Source organism: Hemicordylus capensis, chromosome 3 (assembly GCF_027244095.1).
Source record: "Hemicordylus capensis ecotype Gifberg chromosome 3, rHemCap1.1.pri, whole genome shotgun sequence".
NCBI classification, from domain to species: Eukaryota; Metazoa; Chordata; class Lepidosauria; order Squamata; family Cordylidae; genus Hemicordylus; species Hemicordylus capensis.
In genome coordinates, this window is record NC_069659.1 from 314,025,510 (window position 1) to 314,044,955 (window position 19,446).

General features: G+C 41.8%; 1 protein-coding gene across 5 annotated transcripts in view; it reads right to left on the reverse strand.

Annotated features, from left to right (window-relative positions):
* XRN1 (5'-3' exoribonuclease 1) overlaps positions 1-19,446 on the reverse strand; it is a 120,434-nt gene that overhangs the window by 34,736 nt on the left and 66,252 nt on the right. For all 5 annotated transcript variants that reach the window (XM_053306886.1, XM_053306889.1, XM_053306887.1 and 2 more), the window contains 5 exons: positions 14,976-15,122; positions 12,719-12,808; positions 8,663-8,798; positions 7,416-7,472; positions 6,612-6,744 (listed from right to left, as the gene is read on the reverse strand). In XM_053306886.1, the coding sequence (XP_053162861.1) occupies positions 6,612-6,744; positions 7,416-7,472; positions 8,663-8,798; positions 12,719-12,808; positions 14,976-15,122 (563 nt within the window). The remainder of the gene's footprint in view (positions 1-6,611; positions 6,745-7,415; positions 7,473-8,662; positions 8,799-12,718; positions 12,809-14,975; positions 15,123-19,446) is intronic.

A 19,446-nucleotide genomic window follows, 5' to 3' on the forward strand; every position in this document is an offset into this window, starting at 1 on the left:
GTTCTGAACACTCCGTGCAGAGAGAGAAGAAGAAGAGACCCAAAAGTCAAGTGTTGCTGAGACTTCTGCAGGTGTATCACAACACTACACAGAGAACAAATTAATACATCTATGATCTTTTGGCTTCATCTTTGTTAAAAGACATTCTTTTCCTCCTCTCTGTACTCTGGGAGAAACATCCAGAGTAATTAGTCATGTCTAAGCACCATTGAAATCAATGAGTCCCATTAATTTCAGTGGGACATGGTCATGACAAACCTAGTCTGGATATTGCCCAGGGTGTGTGTGTGTGTGTGTGTGTGTGCGCCCGCACACATACATAATCTGCACTATACACACACTGCACAATAGAATTAAGGTGGGTGGGGGGAGAGAAACAGTTTGTGATCTATGGTGATCTATGTTCACTCACAAAATCAGTTCTGTGCCTGTTCAGTAACCCCATAGAAAATCCAATAGCTCCATGAGATAGATGCTCTTTGGCTCTGCCAAATCGCATGCATGGCGGGACCGTTATTTTCAGCAGGAGAGCACCTTCTCCTTAGTTCCTGATCGGCTGCTGCAATGAGCGAAGATTGTGTATGGACAAGGTCCAGATAAGTCAGGTAAGTCACTATTACCGTGGAAGTATCCTAGCAGCAGGGTAGGAGGGGTGGGTGTTGTGAGTGAACATGGATCAGCAGAAAGATAACCTGTTACAGATAAGCAACGTGTTTATCTTTGAGATGATCCATATTCCCTCACAAAATGGGTGATTAGTGAGCTCACCTCAATGATGGTAGGTGCTAGGATATGGTTAAAGCACCTTTTTAAGAACCTCCCGACCAAAGTTGACCTCCGCCACTGAGCAGATGTCCACAGCATAATGGTTAACGAATGGAAGGTCTGAGGACCACACAGCTGCCTTGCAAATGTCTGTCATGCTGATGCTCATGTGGGCTGCCGATGTGGCCATAGCTCCACTGGAATGCACCTCGACCTTAGAAGGAGGCTTGACACCTTGCTTGTTATAAAATATGAAAAATATTTTCACGAGCCAATGTGATAATTTCTGCCTTTATACAGGTTGACTTTTTAAAATAGGAGATGAATAGCTTATTTGTGTCTCTGGATGGTTTCATTCTGTCCTTGTAATAAAGGGACCTTCTGACATCCAAGGAGTGCAGAATTTTCTACAGGGGTATAGAAGGGTTTAAGAAAAACGTAGGCAAGACAATATCTTGTTTCAGATAGAATTCTGATATTTTTGGTCTGAAGAATGGGGCTGTCCTTAGAACAACTTTGTCAGGGTAAAATTTAGTGTAAGTAGAGTCGGTCTGAAGAGCTGTTAGTTCCCTGACTCTCCTTGCCAATGTAATGGCAACTAAGGATGCGGTTTTCAGTAACAAGCACTTTAAGGAGGAGGAGACTAGTGGCTCAAGAGGAGCCTCTGTTAATGTAGATAAAACAAAGCAGAGACTCTAGGGTTCAACAGGTTGTCTTACTCGTGGAAATAATTTACTGATCTCTTTAATGAATCCCTTTCCGTTGGAGTGGGAGAACACAATGCATCCATGCTAACCCAGATGTCTAACAGAGAGCATGTTCATGTTGACTTATTAGTGAGTCCCGATTACTTTAGGCTCATCAAGTATAATAGGATTTTTCTTAGAGACACTGTATGGATCAAAGCTCTTGGTAGTTGCATAGTGTAAACTTCTTCCATTTACAACTACAGTCTCTCCTGATTGACTCTTCTCTTTGGTTCAGGAGGATGTCTAGCAACTTACCTTCCTAGCAGTTAGGTTCAGCACTTTGGTATGAACACTGATAGAAACCAGTTTTGGAGCCGGTGCATCTTTAGCCTTGCATGTGTAAACAGTGGCTGTACTAAAGACACGATCTATATCTCCAGCAAGAGTTTACATTCCAAGACCATCCTGTCAAACCAGGAGTGTTCTTCAGACAGGCAATGCAGGGAGGAAATATTCCCAAGCTACATCTCACTGTAAATGTTCCGGTCATTGGGGGTCACCACTTAGGTATGAAGGCTCCCATGGTCCGATGGCACCTGTAAGTTGGGAAGATTGTAGAGAGTACCACTGCACAACATCCACAAGACCTCCATACAATTTCAAGGAATACCGTTTATGGAAGGCACAACAGGTTTCCTCTACGGAGAGAATGAAGACCGTACACATTCAAACTGTAGATCAAGGGGCTTTCCCCACTCCCACCCCTTATTCAGTTGTTTGACCTGTTATTGTTCAATCTCGGGTGGCTGAACGCCACTTGTCCCTATAAGAAGTTGGACACAGACCGTTCAGGGGTCACATAGCTAGTTATCGTGCCAGAGTCTCGGTTTGTCTGGTTTATTCCGATATCGAATGAGACTCTGGCACATTAACTAGTTATGTGATCCCTGAGCAGTCAGTGTCCAACTTCTTAGAGGGACAAGTGGCATTCAGCCAGCCGAGATTTAGCAATAACAGGCCTGCAATGCTCTTAGATGTCCATGGCTGCACCTCTGCTACACAGACTGGCTCAGCGTGTGTCTACACTACGCTGACAGGTGTGGATAACCCATTGAATCCCATTTGTGATGCGGACTGAGGATCGCAATTATTCACCATTGTAGTTATCAGCCTCCTCCACCTCTAAAGAGTTAACAGGGAGTGCTCCACTGACAGGCTGGTGAACTCCAGGGCAGCCAATCAGTAAACCAGGTGGGTGGAACCTAGAGATCAGTTGCTGGGAATTCTGAAGAAAAAGAAGGGCGGTCTTTGTTGGAGAGAAGTGGGTGCGGAAAGGCTTGGTGAGGGTATATGGAGTTTTGCTCCCTCATGGTCGAAGCCAGCACTGAGGTTTCTCTCATGGAATAACTCTGTAGATCCTTGAAAAAAAGGATTGCAGGAAGCTTTATTCTCATCAGGAACTGGGTGAGTTCAAGGAAAAGGGAATTCAGGATAGAAAACAGTCTGCTAAGTCAGACTGTGCGCTAGGAACTTATATTTATTTGTCTGTGTGTGCTTTGCATATTCCTGATACTGTTCTATTATTGTTTACCTGCAATGCAATTGAAATAAGATACACAAGCCTACGCTCAACCCACCTCGGGCGTTGCAAAAGACTCTGTAAACTTTTAAGCATGCCTAAATGCAACCTATTACTGAAGCTTGAAACAACCTTGTAGCCTTTTGAATAAAATTTTCCTTTTTCTGTTTCCTTTTTACAAGCCTCTCAGAGTGGGTTTTTAACTCAGGAAAAAAGGGGGGGTAAGGGTGATTTCTCTAGTGCAAAAGTGTCCTCAAGCGCTTAGAAGCTAACCGTTTTTTTCATCCCGTGTAAGCCTACACGTGGAAGGTTTTTTGTATTTGCCCAATACCCAGTTACAGAGGGACCTTGGATTACAGCACCCAATCCACTGGTCCAGTTCTCTGCAAGTTTTAGGGTGCTTGGTGGCAGCATTTTGAATCTACCGGTAATAGAGAATAGTTTTATAAGAAGCCCACTCAGGCAGCTCAGCAGGGATGACTTGGCATTTTCTTTCCCTCAGGTGAGCTAGCTCTGAGACAAAGGCTTTAATCTGCTACAACCATGGATGAGGAATCCCCAGTAAGTGTGGGTCATAAGTGTGGCGTGCACACACACACGGAATCCCTCTAACATGGATTCCCAGATGTTGTTTGCTATAACTCCCAGCATCCCCAGAAGAAATTGCCTTTGGCTGGGGATTATGGGAATTGTAGTCAACAGCATCTGGGAATTCTTATTAGAGAAAACACTGGTCATAAGCTTGCATTGATTAAGTCTGTCCCCACCTACTTAATCAACGTGACTTAATTAAAACAGTAATTATCTTCACATAATTAGCCACTTACACTGATTAGCCAGTAACACTACTGATGCTGCCATTAATAGCCAAGGCAGCACAATCTGCATGGGAATTGCTCCAGACCTCAACAACACCTCAAAGATTAGAATATCTTTATAGGTTTCAGAAGGAGGGTTGCTCCTTCTTAAGTACTGTGTTCCCTCTAAGGCACGCACGTGCACACAAAATGTCAGCCACCCATGCAGCTATCTCTGCCAGGCACGCAGTGCTGCTCCCGCCACTGCTGCCCAAACAGTCCTGGTCCCCCCTATCCCCAGCCATGCCGCCACCACTGCTGCCACGTGTGTGTGCTTGAATTATTTCCTTCCTGGTGTGTGTGTGCATACATGTGCATATTAATTCCTTTGTGTGTGTGTGTCCTGGTGTGTGCGCGCACATGCATTAATTCCTTTCTGGGGTGTGTGCATGCGCACATGCATTCCTTGATAATTAATTTTTTAAAAAGATTTAAAAGTGTGTGTGTGTGTGTATTAATTCCTTCCTTTTGTGTGTGTGTCCTGGTGTGCATGTGTGTGTGTGTGCACATTAATTCTTTCTTGGTGTGTGTGTGTGTATATATGCATGCACGCACGTGTGTGTGTTTGTATTAATTCCTTCCTGGGATATGTTTCTGTGTGTGTGCGTGCATATGTGCATTAATTCCTTCCTTGTGTGTGTGTGCACATATTAATTCCTTCCTGGTGTATGTATGTGTGTGTGTGCGCATGCGCATTAATTCCTTGGAAATTAATAAAAATTAAAAAGATTTTAAAGTGTGCATGCGTGCACGTGCATGCATATGTGCTTGTATTAATTACTTCCTGGTGTGTGCATGCATATGCACATTAATTCCTTCCTTGTGTGTGTGTCTTGGTCGCCAAAATCCACTCTATCGATATTGTTGATATCAGTGCAGCTGCTGTAGCCATTGATATTGGGCGCAGAGTCCATGAAGTTGGTGGAGTAGACTTAGTAGAAGCTTTCGGTATCCAAGTCGATGTCTGTGTTGATCCTGATGTCAAGGATCTTGCGGTGTCCTACGTCAAGAATTTTGCAGTATCTGGTATCTTTGAAGCTTTGTCACCCTCCTTGTACTGTGGATGGAAATGGTGTCTGCAGGGATTTCCCTGAAGTCAAAGCCCTTTTCAATGGAGGCGGCACTGATGTCTTTTTGGGGGTCACTGAAGTGTGGTGGTGCTTAGAGCCCGAAGGCTCAAGGAACCAGCTCTTTCATGCTTTCTCTTCTTATGATGTCCATATCCCTTATCGACAGTCATGGGATGTTTAAATGTTAAGTCGCCATGGTATTTGTTAGGTAGAGGAGGTTTAGTCACTGAATTTAGGGAGATGTTGACCTTGAGCTCAAGGGCTGAAAATAATCTGACATCGGTCTTGTCAATGTCGATAGGCTCAGCATTAGAGTTGGGGTTCAGAGTGTGGTCTTGTATAATGCTGCTCTTAAATTGAGTTATCTGCTTTTTCGCATTTGTTTTGAGAAAGACAAACAGATTTTGCAGGACTTCACATTGTGATCCACCCACCTCCCTGGCAAATCAAGCACCCGTCCTGCCTGTCAGAAGGGTAGAGTCCCTCTACAGTGCTTGAAAGGTTGGTGGGTTTTTTTGTGGTTTTTTTTAATAGTTCATTAGCACCATAGTTGAGATATAAAGACGATGGAGAAACCTTAAAACAGAATCATTGTCAGAAAGCCAGGAATTTTACTGGTAGAAGAACAAGTTTGAAGCAAATGATGATCCACAGTTTAGGCTCACTGTCGACCTTTAAGAGAGCTCTAAAAACCTATTTATTTGGCCTGGCCTTCCAAGGCTTGCAAAGTGTTGTTGTTTTTAAAAGTATTTTAATTGGTTTTAAATAGTTTTAATCATTTTTGAATTGTTTTTATATTGTTTTTAGCATTGTGTTTGAATAGTGGGATAAATAAACAAATAAATACCAAAAGAGAAACCAAGAGATATTTGAAGGTCTAAGCCAAATAATCTAATGAGTAAATTTTACAGGAACCAGGAACAAACAGACCAAAACCTTCACAATGCGAGAAGGAACTGAGGAGAATGCATGCTCCCACTGAAAATAACAGTTGTGCCACACGTATGATTCAGCAGAGCTGAAGAGCACCTCATGGAGCTATTGAATTCTTCCGCTGGGTTACTGCGTAGGTACAGAACCCATTCTGTGAGGTAACACAGACCACCTCAAAGATAGTATGTTTACACACTCACTTTTTCCAATGACACTTCAAGCGTCTGACAAAATAGGCCCTGGCTCATAAATGAACATGCCATAGAAAATATATGTTCATCTTCAAGGTGACACAAAGGGATTCAAGAACAGCCTAGAAAATTTCTACTCTGCTCCTGATGTATCTTAGACCAGAGGCATGTATAAGTTTGATTTTAAAAATCCTTATATACTAGACAAAAAATCTTGTGACCAATCCAGATGACATTAGCAACCTGGTGAGCTCCTCCCTCTATACAAGGGGAATGAAAGCTGGTTAGCCCTGTTATTGAGTGAGAGGAAGGAGTAATCCATGCAATCTGTGTATGCACATACAGTACACTTTTTCTCCACTGTAGGAAAATGGCCCCTCTCCTGTAGTGCACTCACAGCATTAGTCTAAACGTCAGCCAATTTTTTAAAATCACAATGCATTCCCTAATGCAACTATATAATATAATAAACTGCCATCACAATCTTTTAAAGCCAAAAAAAGACTGCCCATAAGGTAAAGTATTACCTCCTTTAATTCCTATTATGGTACCACGGAGTCCAAGGGGAACGGAAAAGTTCTCTCTTACATTCACAACACGGTCAAACAATCGAAACTCTGCATCTCGATCTGGTACAATTCCATGCTGTTGTTCCAAAGGCTGATTTGAAACAAAAGTATTACATTCTAGCAAAACTATCCACATTTGAACTGTAACATTTTACAAGATCACTGACATATTTCCCTAAAAACACTGGCTGACATCATGACTAAATTATTCGAAAGGAGTTCTAGTGAAATTAAGTACTTTAGAGTAACTCTTGACTAACACTATTGAATAATGTAGTCTGAATGTCGGCCATTAATTTTAAATATAGGATTGGAATGCAGGGGATGATTTTGATCTGCCGGATCTGGATGGGGGTCACACTTCCCCAGAAGGAACAGGTAGGCAGTCTAGGGGTGCTTCTGGATCCAAACCTCTCCCTGGTGTCCCAGGTTGAGGCGGTGACCAGAGGTGCTTTCTATTAGCTTCAACTGACTACATTATTCAGCGGTCTACATTATTTGTAAAATGCTCTGCACAGCTCCAGAGTCAGTAGAATTAAGGAAAAAGTCTGAACAAGATAATACAATTACTTGATAACCTCAGTTACTCTCTTACCACTATGGATGGCATAACAATTGACCATCAGCGATTAAATTACTATTGAACATCTTAATTCATTATACTTCAATGAAAAGGCATAATATCTCTTATGAAGGCTAAAAATAGTTTACTTAGGCCATATCTCATTTCATATTCTTCATTTAAAAATAACCAGAACTTACTCTGTATAATAGGTGGGGTTTCACTGTCACACGGACTTTCTTATTACTTTTTCTTTGCTGAAGGAAAATACAAAGATGAAATGAAGAACAACAGGATTCTACGACTGCCCTTAGACTGGTTCAGATGTTACACAGAGTCATTATGAAAATTCTGGATTCATACAGTGTCCCTGACCCACAGGGACATGTGGGCTCCCCCACCCCTTCATACACAAGGTTCAGAAGAATTCTATTTCAGAGTCTTGTTAAGAACAAGCCAGGATCATTATGTTTGAATTGAGCAATCCTGGCTTATTCTAACCAGAGTTCCAAAATAAACCAGAACTGGAGTCTGAAAAATAATCCCAGGTTCAGACTCTGGTTTATTTTGGAACTCTGGCTAGAATAAGCCAGAACTTCTCTTTTCAGATGTAATAAACTATCCTGGCTTGTTCTTAATGAGAATCCAAAGTAGAATCCTTCTGAGGCTTGTGCTGAAGAAGAGGGAGGAGAATGTGCTCTTAAGACTTGGGATGTCATATGAAGCTAGGATTTAAACCTGGCTCCATGTTATGCCTGAACTGCCTTACAATTGTATTTATTTTTAAGTCAGTCATACTGAAGTTGTTGCTCTTTCCTTCTATGTAATACAATTAAAATTTCCCCTATCCTAATACATCAACAGCTTGATATTCAATTAGTCATGGCTAAGGGATAATGTAACCGTTAGTTATCAACAGCATGGAACCTGGGAAAGTCTAATATCTTCATATCTCATCTGACTTTTGGAGCTCTTTGAAACGAACATATAGTACTGTTTCATTGCTTTTCTCAAGGAATGAAAGGAATACACAAGCAAGATAAAGGTCTCATTATTTTGCCCAGCTAAAGGGAATTTATCTGGAAATATTATAGAAATATTGGGGGCTTGTGAGGGAGCACTGATCACATTTGGTTCTCAAATATCTGACTGAAAGCTCTGAGTGAGCTATTTTAGGTCTTCCAATAATTTGCATGCATTTTTTCAATTGAGAACAAGAAATAGGGAGAAAGGGAAAAAGCTGATAAACTGTTGATGTCCTTCCAAGTTTCTATAACTTGTACAGTGAATTAAAATGCAAAATTAAGCTTTCAGCAAACTATTTTGCCAAATCACTGAATAGAAATTTCTAACGAAATCAGTGGACCCTGAAGTGAATAATTTAGTCTAATTCCTATGTAATGTAATTACAAGACACATCCATAGTTCCAATAATTTTTTTCAGTACCTTGCACTTTTCTATTTCTTCTTCAATCTTTTCAACGATTGCTGTATCCAGAATTTGTAAGTCACAAGAGACACGAGAAAGAGTGCTGACAGGATGAGCTTTTAGCCATGCGACTATTTCTTGAACTTTCTCAGCACTAAGTTAAAATTATTTCATATTAGTAAATACTACCAAGAGTTCAACTCATACTTGATTTATACTAGGGTTTAATACGTTATTCAAACAAATTCTATCAAGATTTGCACATTGTTCAAATGAACTTTGCTGAGATAAAGGTATAAAAAACACAACACAACAAGAGTCTTGCATTACTACTGATTGATTGATTGATTGATGAAGTGCCATCAAGTCTGTGTCGACTCTTAGCAACCACATTACTACTAGGATCAACAAATTTATTTCAGCATAAGCTTTCCATGAGTTACAATCCACTCTCAGATATCTCAAATATCACCCTAAATTGGCTGGTGTTTCAACACACATGGGGGTAAAGAACAAACAAAAGTGTAAAGGGCTATGAAATGGAAGAGATTAAGTGAGTGAGCAACATCCAGACTAATGCTTCACTAGCAGAAGAATGCTTTTCATTGTGTAGGGATGAGGGTTTGGTTACCACCCCTTCCTTGCCTCTGCCTCCCAAAAATATATTCTGGATGGGGTTGCACTCCCCTTGAAGGAGCAAGTACGCAGCTTGGGGGTACTACTGGACCCGGCTCTGCTTTTGGAAGCTCAGGTGGAGGAGGTGGCCAGGGGTGCCTTTGCACGGCTTTGGCTACTGCGCCAGCTGCGTCCCTTTCTCGAGAAGGCAGATCTGGCCACAGTTACCCATGCCTTAGTCACATCACGGCTGGATTACTGTAACACGCTCTACGGGGGCTGCCCTTGAAGAATATCCAGAAACTGCAGCTAGTGCAAAATGCAGCTGCTAGGGTTTTATCTGGAGCTGCCCAGTGGGAGCACATCACACCCATTCTGAAAGAGTTGCACTGGCTGCCAGTTCGTTTCCAGGTCCAATTCAAGGTGCTGGTTTTGACCTTTAAAACCCTTAATGGTTTGGGCCCAGGGTACTTGAGGGACCGCCAAGAGCTGCTGCTCACTTGACGAGGTCATCTGAGCGGGCTCTGCTCCAGGTGCCGAAAATGAGGGAGGCTCAGCTGTCGTGCACTCGGGACAGGGCCTTCTCTGTTGCTGCCCCCAGAGTTTGAAATGCTCTCCCAGTGGCCATTTGCTCCTTGGATTCCATCACAGTTTTTAGAAAGCTTGTTAAATCTTGGCTTTTTATCCAGGCCTTTACATGATTGTTTTTATTGCTGCTTCTATGTGTTTTACTCTATGTGTTTTACTTGCGTATAGTTTTTATGTTTGTATTTTATAGATTTTAAATTAGATTGGTTTTATATTTTTAGCTTAATATTTTTATTGTCATTTTTATTTTGTTTTTAACTTTTGTAAACCGCCTTGAGATTGTTTTTAATGAAAGACGGTATATAAATTTAACAATAAATAAAAATAAATAAATATTCCTGATGGCCAAAAATATATCCCACAACACTCATGGTGATATTTTGTGGAGGCATAAAGCTTACAGAGGGAAGGGAGGTTGGCAAAAATGGCCCCTTCCCACCTTGTGTAAAGGAAAACACTCTTCCACCATCATGACATTCATCTAGGTGTCAGTCAAGAACCATTATTATGTAAGTCAATGAATAAACCATTAAATAGAATATGTAGTAAGTAACAGAGAAATGATAAGTAAGTAGTAACAGAGTAATGATTCATAACACCAGTACTAGTATATAAAGCAGTCTTCATGGATATATTAATTTTTAAAAGTGAAGCCATTTAACAAGCCATTAAAAAAGCTGCAAGGTATCTAGGATTGCTTCACATGATCCAGAAATTATGGTTTCACATAATCATCTAAAGCAGGACTGCACAACTTCAGCCCCTTAGCTGTTTTTGGATTACAACTTCCATCGTCCCCAGCCACAGTGGTCAGTAGTCAGGGATGATGGGATTAGAAGTCCAACATCACAGGAGGGATTTGCCCTCCTGCAAAAAGGCTTGCCTCACAAACCTTTTGGAGTTCTTTGAGTGTGTGGATAAAGGTGATCCAGCTGGCACAGTATACCTAGATTTCCAAAACGTTTTCGACAAAATTCCTCATCAAAGACTCCTGAGGAAACTTAGCAGTCATGGGATAAGGGGACAAGTACATGTATGGATTGCTAACTGGTTGAAGGACAGAAAACAGGGTAGGGATAAAATGGAGAGTTTTCACAATGGAGGGAAGTAAGAAGTGGGGTCCCTTAGACATCTGTACTGAGACCGGTGCTTTTTAATTTATTCATAAATGATCTAGAAGTTGGAGTAAGCTGGGAGGTGGCCAAATTTGTAGATGATACCAAACTCTTTTGGGTAGCGAAATCCAAAACAGATTGTGAGGAGCTCTAAAAGGATCTCTCCAAACTGGGTGAGTGGGTGACAAAATGGCAAATGCGGTTCAATGTTGGCAAGTGTAAAGTGATGCACATTGGGACGAAAAACCCCAACTTCAAGTATATACTGATGGGATCTGAGCTGTCGGTGACTGACCAGGAGAGGGATCTCGGGGTCATGGTGAACAGCTCGTTGAAAGTGTCGACTCAATGTGTGGCAGCTGTGAAAAAGGCCAATTCCATGCTAGGGATCATTAGGAAGGGGGTTGAAAATAAAACTGCTAGTATTATAATACCCTTGGAGAAAGTGGATAGAGAGAAATTCTTTTCCCTCTCACATAACACTAGAACTAGGGGTCATCCCATCAAATTGATTGCTAGGAAATTTAGGACCAGTAAACGGAAGTACTTTTTCACACAACGCATAATCAACTTGTGGAATTCTCTGCCACAAGATGTAGTGACAGCTAGCAACCTAGATGACTTTAATAGGGGTTTGGATGACTTCATGGAGGAGAGGTCTATCAATGGCTACTAGCTGGAGGACTATAGCCACCTCCAGCTTCAAAGACAGGATGCCTCTGAGTACCACTTGCAGGGGAGTAACAGCAGGAGAGAGGGCATGACCTCAACTCCTGCCTGTGGCTTCCAGCACTGTGTGAAACAGTGGGCCACTGTGTGAAACAGGATGCTGGACTAGATGGTCCTTGGGCCTGATCCAACAGAGCTGTTCTTATGAGGGCCAAAGTTGTGCAGCCCTGCTGCAGCCCTGATCTAAAGCCACATTTAGATGAGGAATGCAGCCTGTAGTCCCCTCAGCCTATAGCATCCCACACCACCTTCTGAACTCCAGCACTTTAATGTCAACATTCTGAACAGGTTTAAACCACAGCTCTGAAGTTTGTGCAAAGCTGGGAACTGTGGTTTAACTCTGGTTCACAAAACAAAATATGAAACTAGGCTTCAATTGCAGTTTCACATTCTGGTTCATGACCTGGAAGTAAGCCACAGTAAAATTTAGCCACTGTGGAATTTACAGTTCCTGAATTCACAGAGACCATAGTTTAAACAAATTAGGATGTGATGGTATATGAGGTAAAAACATAAAGCGGGGAAAGAGGTACATGAGCTCAAGGGGCTTCAAGATATCTTGATAACCATCTGAACTGGCCCACAGTGTGCACTTCCAACAGAATCACAATAAACGATTAGTAAACCTTTGTGCTTATTTCCTAGATCAGCTTCTTATTCTAGCTTAAAGTAAAGCTGGGATAATTAAATCAACAAACAATTTTATTTCAAGATGGTTATTCAAGTGGTGCATATTACAGAGCTTTTACTGGATAGCTTTTTGGGCCACGTACTCATCCAAATGATTCCAACTCCATGGTGCTGAACTTGATACAGACAGGATACTTTGAATCAGTCCTTTCAACTATTGGAGACTGATGTTGTCAGTATTTGCTATCCCAGCTATTTAGTAACATTGGGGCAGCACAAATCCAGCAAGAGGTACTACAGGTACAACCCCAGTGTCTGGATGCAGGCTTTCCTCTTGCACATATGTCTTTTCTGCCCAGCAATACAGTGATCGGCAGGATATTCATCAACTACTTACCCATTTTCTTCTTCACCTGGCCAAATATCATCTTCATAGAATATATCTTCTTGACTGTTTTTGGCTATGAAACTAAAAAGTTCAGGGACCCTAGAGAATGCATAAAAATATTTGAGGAGCAGATTTTCCATAAATTTTTATTCACATTCTGTAAAGCCACACACCTCTACCTACAGAACTTAGGGTCTCAGTTCAGGGACCCTAAAGAATGCATAAATATATTTTTCAAAGGCACTGAGTGATAACCATACGCTTAAAAAAAATAGTGGGGAGGCAAGGATAGGCAATACTTTAAACTGATTTGGGATATAAGATACAGCCACTTTGAATAAGTTTGGGGACATTTCAAGAAATGTTTCATTGACTTAAACTGCCCTTGATTAAATTTCAGAATGCTGTTCCAAGAATGTCCTCTGGCATTTGATATTTTTCAACAGCATCTGGTAGTCATACTGGCTGACATCCTGACTAAATTTACTCTGCCTAACTTGTTCTTTTAATGTCAATAAGACTTCCTTGTCTAAATTTGGTCAGGATATCAACCACTGCATCTAAACAGAGATACAAAATTTTAGTTGTTGAGGCTAAAAAGCCACTGATAGAATCTGTCCTCAATTTTTCCTAGTCCTATTTTAAAAGTATCAGACCTACTGGCAGGTCCTTTTCTACTTAACAAACAAACTCACCCTAGCCACCATTTTAATAAATATTTCCCATCTGACAAAACATAAATGAAAGAAATTGTAGGCTGCCAGGGACATTCAATACACCTTTCACAGAGTTTGAATTTGAACCTAGCTCTAATTTTGCATTCACTGGATATAAAATTCACTACAGTATATTTAAAGAGGGTGCTGCCAAACACAGAACTGATAAACAAATGTAGAGCGTTTTCCAATTTACACTGCTTTTCAATCCATATCACTACAAAGCTTTAGCACACCATTAAAGAAATTGCCTAACACTAGTAGATTAAATGGACATGGAAACAGTTAAACAGTTTTAATTCTTGTTGCAGTGCTAACAGGACCTTAATTACTTCAGTACTAGGACAAAATGGCAGGGAAGCCATACAGCTTTGTGTTGGAATGAACAAAATGAAAAGGGGCAGCACTGGACAGTGAACTAGAAGCAAGATGGTACCAAAAATGCTTTATATAATACAATGTCCAACACTTTGACAAAGAAACCCCTTCTGTGTGTGTGTGTCGGTGCACACACACACATACTGAGTGCTCGTTGCAATATTTTTTGTTGAAATGTGTTTTATGTTTTACTGTATTAATAATATATAATCAAGCTCATATCTAATTTTGCTTGTTTTTCTGGGTCAAGGTGATCAGTCAAAGAACTCTTTAGTTGTCTGCTCAGCAGATCAAGCAATCATGTTTCTGTCTTGCCTTCTGATTTCCTCCAAGGCTAGCTTAATCAGGTAACAGAGCTTGAAATATACCTCCTATATTAAGATCGCTCACTGATAGTAACCATTACATTATATCAGAGCCTAACTCCAAACAAACCAAAGCAGTGATTTTCAAGGGTAGATGGCTTTTAAATAGCATAGTCCACTGAAAGAACAAAACCCAACTCTTATGCAAGCCAGATGCAGCCCCATGCAATTTCAACTAGCCTTTATCATGCAAGACCTCATCAGTTATATGTACTAATATATAAATGCACACACTCACATATATTTCCCCCAATCATTTTTGGGGAGATATTGAAGCAGAGGACAACACTGATGTGTTCTGAGGCTCCTTTTCAGGCTACAATTTGTTAAACATTCTGGCTATTACCAAAAAGGATTAAATGGAAATTTACAACAATCCCAGATTGGCTGCATCCAGGCATTCAGAGTGGACAACAGTGCAAAGCCCAAGCATCAGAGACTAACCACGTAGCTTTCTGTACTTTTCTTTGGTATCTATTTGCATGTTTTTCAATGTATGTACTATAAGATGATTTTAAAAATAAAAATCCCATGCATCAGAGACTCCAGGCCATTTCTACTGTACAAAAAGGAATCCAAATCACCCATGCAAAAATAAAAACAAAAACACACTAGACATTTCTGACAGATGGAGCAAAACAATTTCTGACAGACAGAGCCTTACTGATGAATGTGATCAGAATGCTTAATAGGCTGCAAAAAACCCAACTTCTCACTACCTGCATTATTGCTGCCGGCCCACTTCAGGGGTAGGTGAATTGTTGCAGTACAAGGCAGATCCACAGCAGTCTCTTGTGTAATGCTTACCTTTCTAAATATTCAGCAAGGAGTTGTTCTACTGCAGAAGAATACATCCACTCATTTCCAACTTTCTTAGTATAGCCAGGGACCTCTTCATTCTTTTTATTGAATTTTAGATTCAATCCCACATTTGCTTTATGGTCTCCATGGGGACTGCAAAATGCAAGTTAGATTGATAACTGTATTTTGTAGAAAAATACCAAGATGTTACATCTTTTTTTTTTTTTTTTTAGTAAAATATAGTCATTATATTTAGTAAAATATTGCGAAGTTTTTAACTTTTAAATCTACTATGGGAGTTCTGTTAATGACTCATTGAACTGTATTGGTATTCTGAAAATAAATAACAGTTCTTACATTTCTATTCATCATGGAGTCAACAAGTTCCTAGATAATTATTGTCCAAACGTGGGCTTGCATCAAAAAAATAATATGCAGTTGTCTTATGAATCAATTTCTGTCTCAGAAAATCTTGAGCTGGTCTTGTGGCAGCAAGCATGAATTGCCCCTTTGCTAAGCAGGGTCCATCCTGGTTTGCATTTGAATGGGAGACTACACGTGAGCACTAATATATTCCTCTTAAGGGTTGGGGCTGCTCTAAGAAGAAGGAGGTTCCAAGTTCTATCTCCAGATTGGGCTGAGAGAGACTCCTGCCTGCAACCTTGGAGAAGCCGATGCCCTAAGAATTCAACTACCCCTACCAAGTTATTTCATTTTAAGTACTAAGTAATGCAGTATAAATATGTATGCAGGCAAGATGAATGAGACTGACTGCGCAGCATGGAACCATCTCTGAGTTGCACACAGAACAACCTTGGAACACAGTATCTCAATTCAACTTAGACCTTTGACTGGCTGCGTCCTCTTACTCAGTTTCTTGATGGCCGACTACTGTTTGCTGTATGTATGTTCAGATAGGTAGCTTGTGTCGCTGCGGGATGGACGGGCAGGTTTTATGAATGTCAGAACCACTACCAGATCATCTGTTACAGGTAAGCAACCTGTTTATCTGGATAGTGGTTCTAGACATTCATAATAGTGGGTGAATTATGAGCCACCCTGTCAGTGGTAGGTGCCACAAGCTACTGCAGAACTCTTTTAAGGACCACCCATCTAAATTCTGTCGCCGCTGCTGTGTGGAAGTCTGCTGCATAGTGTTTGATAAAGGACTGGTGTGATGCCCAGATTGCTGCAGTGCAAATGTCTTCGAATCTAATGCCTGTAAGATGCGCTGCTGAGGTGGCATACACCCTAGTGGAATGCGCACGTATCGAGGTTTGCAGAGAGACATGTTGTTATTCATAAGTCATCTTAATCAGTTCCACTAGCCAACAGGAGAGTTTTTGCCTACTAGGCGAAAGCCCTTTATGCTTTCCTAGTTCACATACGAACAGGTGTCTCGTCTTCCGAATGTCGTGCATTGCCTTGAGATAGAAAAGCAGAACTCTACATACATCTAGTGAATGCATTGAGTGCTCTAGAGAAGAGGAAGGGTTCCTGAAAAAGGTACGTAGTTTGATATTTGTGTTTAAGTGAAAGTCCATAACTACCTTGGGTCTAAAGTAAGGGTCCAAGCGCATAACTACCCGGTCAGGGTAGATTTTTGTATAGGGATCATCTATACGGAGAGCCCGAAGTTCACTTACGAGCTTTGCAGTGGTAATGGCCACTATAAAAAGTCTTTTTAGAGTTGCCAATTTCAAAGTTGTGGAAGCCATTGGCTCAAATGGTGACTCTAAGTGCTGCAAGGACAAGAAATAAGCTCCATTTTTCTGCAGACGATCTAACTGGAGAATAAAGGTTATTGATTCCCTTGAGGAAATCCTTACATTTTGGGTGAGTTAATACAGTTTTGCCATCCCACCCCTATGGCAGGCAGAAATAGCTGCCATATGAACTTTAATGGAGATGTTTGCCAGGCCGTCCCTTTTCAAGGTGGTGAGGTAGAGAAGCACATCCTTGAGGCTAGCCTGTCTGGGCAGAAATCCTCAAGAGGAAGCGCGACTGCAAAATCTGCACCACTTAGCATTGTAGTTACGTCTTGTAGCCATTTTCCTGGTGTTTAGTAGGATTTTCTTCAGAAGCCTATCCTCCACGCGGTCAGATGCAGTACCGACAAGTCTGGGTGTAAAATGTGGTCCTGGTCTTGAGAGATCAGATCTGGCCACCAAGGAAGCCTTCTGTAATTCCCCTTGGCCACCACGGTGCAATTAAAATGGTTTGTGAATGTTCTTGAAGCAACTTAGCAATGACCTAGGCTAGTTGTGGTACTGTAGGATAAGCATAGAAAATGCCCTGAGTCCACTGGTATTGGAAGGCATAGCCCTCGGATAATGGTCCTAGCCCCATCCTTGAGCAATATTGGCTGCATTTCCTGTTTTGTGGAGTTGCGAATAGATCTACTTGTGTTCTGCCCCACAACCGGAAGAGCTGTTTCACAATTAATGGATTTAACTCCCACTCGTGCTGATGGAGTACGTCGTCTGTGTTTACGTCCCTGCTGAGGGAGTCTGCTAGGCAGTTCAGGGTTCCCTTGATGTGTATTGATGTGTATTATGTGTAACGAGATGGATTCTCTTGGGAATACACCAGTTCCAGATCTGCACACTGAGATTGCAAAGAGACCTGGATACCGTCCCACCCTGCTTGTGATAACGAGCTTCTGCTGGAGACCATAGCCTTTGTGCTGTGAGTTCGTTTAGGTGGGCTCCCCAGCCCATCAGTGAGGCATCTGACATCACTGTAGTGGTGGGTTGTAGTGTTCTGAAGGGTACCACTTGTAGTAAGTTTTCCTACTTCATCCACCACTGTAAAGAGGATAGTACATTTTTCGGTAGCAGGATTTTCTTGGACTGAGGTTTGGTTTGTGGATGGTATGCTCGAAGGAACCAATTGTTGTAATATGCACAGCTTCAGTCTTGCATAAGGGACTGTTGTGGTATAGGATGTTATGAGGCCCAGCAGTACCTGTACCTGTCGAGCCCTTTGTAAAGGTGTCACATGAAATGAGTTGATTAGGGATTGTATGTGATGGAAGCAGTCTTCTGGAAGATACGCCATCTGCATCAGCATATCCAGCCATGCCCCTATGTATTACAGGCAAGTGGACAGTGTCAAAAACGACTTCTTCCAATTGATCTGGACTCCTAGATCTTCCAACAGAATCGTTACCAAAGCTATGTGGGATAAGAGTTCCTGTTGTGTTTTGGCTGTCAGAAGCCAATCGTCGAGGTAAGCGTACACAGCCCATGCATTCTCAGATAGGTGACATCAATGTCAGGAGAGGAGAGCTGGTCTAGTGGTAGCAAGCATGACATGTCCCCTTAGCTAAGCAGGGTCCACCCTGGTTGCATATGAAAGGGAGAAAACATGTAAGCACTGTAAGATATTCCCCTCAGGGGATGCAGCCGCTCTGGGAAGAACAGAAGTTTTCAAGTTCCCTCCCTGACTTCTCCAAAATAGGGCTGAGAGAGATTCCTGCCTGCAACCTTGGAGAAGCCACTGCCAGTCTGTGAAGACAATACTGAGCTAGATAGACCATTGGTCTGACTCAGTATATGGCAGCATCCTATGATCCTATGATGTCAACAGGACAGGCTTTGTCTTTGACGTCGAATGATCTCGATGCCGAGTTTCAGAACATGGCATTGCCTTTGACATCGAACAGTCTCGATCCTGAGTTTCTGAATGTGGTGTTGACGGCGACTGACATGGTGTCGGTGCCGGGAACAATGAAACTGCCCGGTGTCAAGGTGGCTCAAAAGACTGCAAGCCCGAAGGCAAGGGGGTGCGATCCGAACCATGGATATGGTGCTCTTTTTGTTTGCACTTCTTGGGCGGCAGTTCCGGTGCCTGAGCTTTAGATTTTCTCTTTGAGCTCAGCTGGAGGCCCGCCAGGCTCTTTAAATTCAGCCATGCCTCTCGAAGCTGAGGCGGCCAAAGTTGGGGCCTTTGATGTCATGGCCGTTTTGGGCACTGCCGGGTCTTTAGTCTGCAATTTTGATGCAGGTCCCGGCATTAAGGAAGTCAAGGAAGTCTTTTTAGGTAGAAGAGCTTCCTCCATCAAGTAAACGTTTAGTTGTGCCACATGGTTTTATATCGTCTGTTTGTTGAAGGTTACACAGATGGAGCAATTCGCGGTATCATGAGTCTCTCCCAAACAAAATAAATAGAGGTTGTGACCAGCTGTTGAGAGGAGTTTACCACGGCAGTTGGAGCACCTTTTAAACGTAGTTTTCTCCTTACCTGCTTTCTTTGTTGTGCTCATCTCATTCGTGGGCAAAAAGAGAGGCCGAGAGTTTCATCAAATCTGAAGGGAAAATGAAGGTAGAATCATCGTCCGTTCTGTGTCAAAAGGAGAGTCCAAGATTTCGTCAAGTTTGAGGGGATATTCAAAAGAGTAGTTATGTCCATTCCAGATTTAAGGATTTTTAGAGTAAAGATTAATTTTCTGAGGAGCAAGCTGTTTCCGAAGATT